General features: G+C 46.8%; 1 protein-coding gene across 1 annotated transcript; it reads right to left on the reverse strand.

Annotated features, from left to right (window-relative positions):
• Positions 1-1,301: 1,301 nt before the first annotated feature.
• On the reverse strand, positions 1,302-3,876 carry LOC129601861 (myosin-16-like). The gene has a single exon (XM_055500768.1). The coding sequence runs from the start codon at positions 3,864-3,866 to the stop codon at positions 1,539-1,541; it is 2,328 nt and encodes a 775-aa protein (XP_055356743.1). The 5' UTR covers positions 3,867-3,876; the 3' UTR covers positions 1,302-1,538.
• Between the last annotated feature and the right edge of the window lie 1,043 nt (positions 3,877-4,919).

The raw sequence follows: 4,919 nt of genomic DNA on the forward strand, positions 1-4,919 counted from the left end.
GCAGCTGCTCGTTTTTGAATTTATTTTGGGTTCTTCACTTTTCTCTGTGTGGATTGATCTGTCTCGGTGAATCTCAGTTTGTTTGGTGAATTTGGAATCTGCATTGTAATGCCTCCGTATTTTAATCGTGGACGTGGCGGCCGTGCCCGTGCACACTATCGGAATCAGTTACTGCAGGGCCTGTACAGTACTACACTGATGGCTGCAGGTTTTCAGACGCAGCGGAGTGGTTATGGTCGTCGTCGCGGACGCTTTGCTGGTCGGAACCGCGGTGGTGAATCTCGTGGACGTGGTGGAGCTAATGCTGAAAATAATGCCCCTGTTCCCACGGACAATTGGCGTCGAGCTGGCCGAGATCTTGCTGCTGATCCACAGAATGGACAGAGTGGTAGTGCTGGCAATGTTGTGCGTGATGGTGACGTTGATATGACTGCTGGTGGAGGAAACAATTCAGCACCTCCTCAGAATTCTGCCAGTTCGTCTACAGTTCCCACTGGCCAGCAAGGTGCCTCAGCTGTGCAGAGTGATGCGGAGAAGGAACGCGAACGACAGCAGCAGCTTCGTCAGCAGATGGCTTTGGATGCTAACAAGAATGCTCCGCAGTCGACAGGTTCCGAACAGACACATTCAGGGCTGTTTAGCTTTGGAGCTCGCTGAAATTCTCATTCTGATTACTAATTCCCTGCTGATCTCCGAGTGGATTTTGCTCAGTTTTCCCTTGTGATTTTCATGAATTTTGCTGACAACATTCATCAGTATGGAAGTGGCGTTTTATTTTTATTCTCATGTTTATCGCGGATGTTTTTCTTGTGATTTTCATCGGCGATTTACCCTTAATTTAATTTGACTTTTGCCACTGAAATTCCGTGTTTGATTTTTCCGACGATTTTCCTGTTTGTGTTTTCTCCGACTGCCGTTTGCCAACCAACTCACTTTCTCCTGCCAACTCTCACTTCCACCCCGTCAAGGATCCTCTCCTCACTTTCCATCTCACATTGTCACCCGTGGAGGAGGATCAGTAATGTCATTCTTGGACGGAGGATGGATTTTGCCCGCCTTGCCCAGTCGAGAGCGTGAGAACTCATTTTTATTTAGTTTTTTATTTTCCTGTTTTTTTTCATGTTCTTTTCGTTTCTTTTTGTGTTGGGTTCCCCAAAAGCCGTTTGCGGGGGTGACGGAATATGGTGTACGTAGCGGCTTAGTACAGTACGTTTTCCATCAGTACTCGTACATGTTTGTACTTTTCTAGCATTTTCCTTTTGTCTTCGGATATACTTTTTGGCTTTTCTAACCGGATGCGCTTCGCGCCTATTTATATAAGTCCGAGAGTTACAGTATTTGGCATGATCAGTTCGTTCTCATTCTGGGTTTGGCAGTGTCGGAGTTTTCCATTAAAATATATCGTCGGAATGCAGTGTCATATTCTCGCTTCGCGTAGATCGTAGCGTATGCATATTTCTTAGTTATGCCACATTGAGATTATCAGCTCATTCTCTGTCGTTGAGTCAGGTCGGTAGGAAGATATTGCGATATTATTTCTATCGTACTCGTCTCTCCGTCACTTGGTAAAACTGCTCAAGCGTCTCCTTTCCGGGTTTGAACTTCCTAGCCATGGCTTCGCGTAGGCCGAGGACTTCCTCATTTCGATCACCGTACTCATCCTTGAATTTATTGAGCCACTCGGTGACTGTGTAGACTTCTTCTTCAGCTTCTTTGATGTCGCTTTCACTGTCAAACCAGATCTTGGCTGGTCCTCTCACAGCACTGGCTATGTCGATCATGATCTGCTCATCGGTCAGATCATATGTGCGCTGTGTCTCTTTCACAATGCGAATCCATCCATTCACCGCATCTCGGTTACCGTCAAAAGTCGCGAGGTCTGTTTTTCGGCCCATGTTCTTAATGGCTCTGTTGAATTCCCTCTGGCCGCGATCTTCGTTTCGGTCTTCTTGTTGATTTCGCTCGTTCCTTTCGTTGCGTTCGTTTCGATATTCTCTGAAATATCTCCCATCATGTTCGTGTCGGGGGGAGCGCACATCTCGGTTCGCATCATCTTTGATTGCTGTTTCGGTCGGTTGAGGTTGCGACGGGTCACCTGAGCTCATATGTGGTTGGTGACTGCTCGACGGGTTCCGTTTATCTGAGGTTTCATCATCTTTTTCTGTTTTGAAATCACTTCTGCCGCCACCCGTTCGTAGCGGCATCTCAAAGTGAGCACTCCCGCCAGTTCCATGTGCCTTACTGTAACTGGGCGGAGGGGATTCCTTGGTATCCTTCTTCGTACTGAACTGAAGGAGCTGTTCATCCTTATGTTTATTCGTCATCTGAAGACCTTTGTTTTCGTCTTCTAGGCGTCTGTTTCTCAAGGAGAGATCGTCTCTTTCCTTCCTTAATCGATCGTTGTCCTGCCTGATTTTCAGCATATCATTCTGGAGTTTGATGGTTCGATTGTCCATCTCTTTATGTGTCTCTTCCTTTAGTGTGATCATTCGTTCGGCAAGCTGATTCACCTGCTGCTCCAGCTCTGTGTATGCCTGCCCCGCCGATATCAGCTGGTTTTTTACTTCCGTGGCTTCATCTTCTCTCAACATTGCCGTGGTCGCCATTGCGGTCAGCTCCGTATTGAGCCTGATGTTCTCTTCGAGCTGCTCATGGACCTTTCGTTGGTTTTCTTTGTCAGCTATCTCAAGAGCTGTGACCATTGTGTCCAGCCGGTATGCTTGAGCCTGCCACTTTTGACTTTCCTCTGTTAGCTTCTTAATCTGTTCCGTTAGATTCATGTTTTCTTCGTTAACTTCTTTAATTCCTGCCTTGAGTCGTTCACCTTCAGTCGCTCCCAACTCGGTGAGCTCCTTCGCCACCTGGAGCGCTTCATCAGCTCGTTTCTGATGAGCTTGCGATTCCTTTTGGAGGATGCCAATATTCTCCTCCTTCTGCTTCAGATCGTTTCTTAGCTTTAGCATATCTGTTGACATCGTTGCCAATCGTTGTGTGGCCTCAGCTAACTTAGTTGCATAATCATTACGTTTGACTTCAGCTTCGTTTGCCTTCTTGCGAAGCTCGTCACACTGATCCTTCAATTCAGCTAGTTGCCTTGACTTTTCAGCTGTCTCTTCGGACATGCTCTCATTGAGCTCATCTACGGCGATGAACTTTTCAACTTCCTTATCATCAGCAACCTTTTGGGCCTCTTCAGCGATCTCCTTCTGACGTTCATATCTGATTTTCCATTCCGTCGCCGCATTTTCCAGAATGCCCTGCTGTTGCTCCATCTCATATACATGAGTTTCGAGTGAGCTTATCCTCTTCTGATATTCCTGTTTCTTCTGCAGGAGCTGGCATTCTTTGTCTTCCAGTGACGTTTGTAACTCCCTGATCTGCCTCTTCAGATTTGAGGTAGGGCTGTTCGGAGATGGAGACCGGACATTGATGATCTTCCCTGTCTGGGTTCGTTCGATTAGGTGTTCAGGTATATCACTGAACGCTGTCACCCCTTCAGCTCGATCGGCATCTTTCATCGCTGTCCTAAATGACGTGTTCATCGTCACATCATCATCGGTGAGGTACGATTCTTCATTGCTGAACTTGTGACTTCGCATCATCTCTTCGTACTGCATGGGACTCTCGGACAGATCTTCCACTGTGACGTCATCGTCAAGTGAGATATCGCCCAGCTTCAGCTCATCAAGCTTCTCATCTTGTGACTGTTCAACGAGGTCCGGTTCGGCATCTTTGGCCTGCTCCGATGTGACAGGGCTGATCTTGACATCCTTTTGTGATGTCGTATCCATCTCCTTAGCTCGTTGTGAGCTCGTTCCTTCTTTGGTGACCTGCTGGTTCACCTCACTGCTTCCCGGCGCCGACATGGGAGATCGTTTCCGGTCCTCGCTGGAGCTCTCCTGACCTGACACGGCTTCGAGTGCCTTTTGGTAGGTCGCATCCGAGCCTCGAGAGTCCTTCCTCTCAAAGGCTTTAGGTGCCCGTGCCTGTCGTCATGTGACTCTGGACGTGTGTATGGTTTCAGATCCTTTTATACGGATTAGGTGCGCCTTGCTGAGATCCGTGAGAGCCTCGGCTCCCCTGACTGCTGTTAGATGTCGGTTCAGCGATCTCTTTGTCCATTGTGATGATCGGATAACTGGACGCACCTGTCAGTTTTACTCACACACACGTTATAGTATGATCGTTATGATCCTTATAGTTCACTTTATCAGCTCAGGAAATGAGCTCGGTTCGTTTTAGAGGATCACTTTTTCAATAAAAAGTTCAGTAAGCTCGCCTCGGAGTCGCTGGTGATCAACTACGGATGTCAACTGAGCTGCTAAAAGTTCGTTTCGAGTTTGTTTTCAGATCAGCTGATCGATCTCAGCTCAGCTCAGATCACCTGTTACTCAGCTCGTTTCAATTAGAATCAGCTCGTTTTAGCTCATAAAAGATCGATTTCGATGGAAAAGTTCATATATCAGATCAAATAAGATCATCACAACTCATCTGTGTAGGTCATTAACTTTTTTCTCAACTTATTTTTGTCAAAAACAGCTCCTACTAGCTCATATCAGATCGATTATGCTGAGAAAAGATCAATTATGATGCTTATTAGCTCATTACGAGATCGTTTAGCTCAGTTTTACCGGTAAAAATTTCGACCAATCACAGCTCATATAATTGACCAATCACGTCAACTCACTAAGATTTCTGACCTACGTGACGTCACAGATCGACGGCCAGACTTGCGCGCCGAGTGCAAAAGTTCCGCCTACGTCTGTCTCAGCTCAGTATCGACCAATGAAAATTGCGCTTTCTACGCGCTAACCAATCCGATAATAAATAACTGGTTTTTACCTGGTTACCGATCCGATTTCCGCCAAAAATGATCCAGATGATCGCGTTTTCTTCTCCACGATCCGATCCCGCGCAGC

The sequence above is a fragment of the Paramacrobiotus metropolitanus genome, unplaced genomic scaffold (genome assembly GCF_019649055.1).
Source record: "Paramacrobiotus metropolitanus isolate TYO unplaced genomic scaffold, Prichtersi_v1.0 Parri_scaffold0000287, whole genome shotgun sequence".
Taxonomy (NCBI): Eukaryota; Metazoa; Tardigrada; class Eutardigrada; order Parachela; family Macrobiotidae; genus Paramacrobiotus; species Paramacrobiotus metropolitanus.

What these genes read in the sequence shown, in the direction of transcription:
- LOC129601861 (XM_055500768.1), bottom strand. Translation starts at nt 3,866, where the DNA reads ATGTCGGCGCCGGGAAGCAGTGAGGTGAACCAGCAGGTCACCAAAGAA.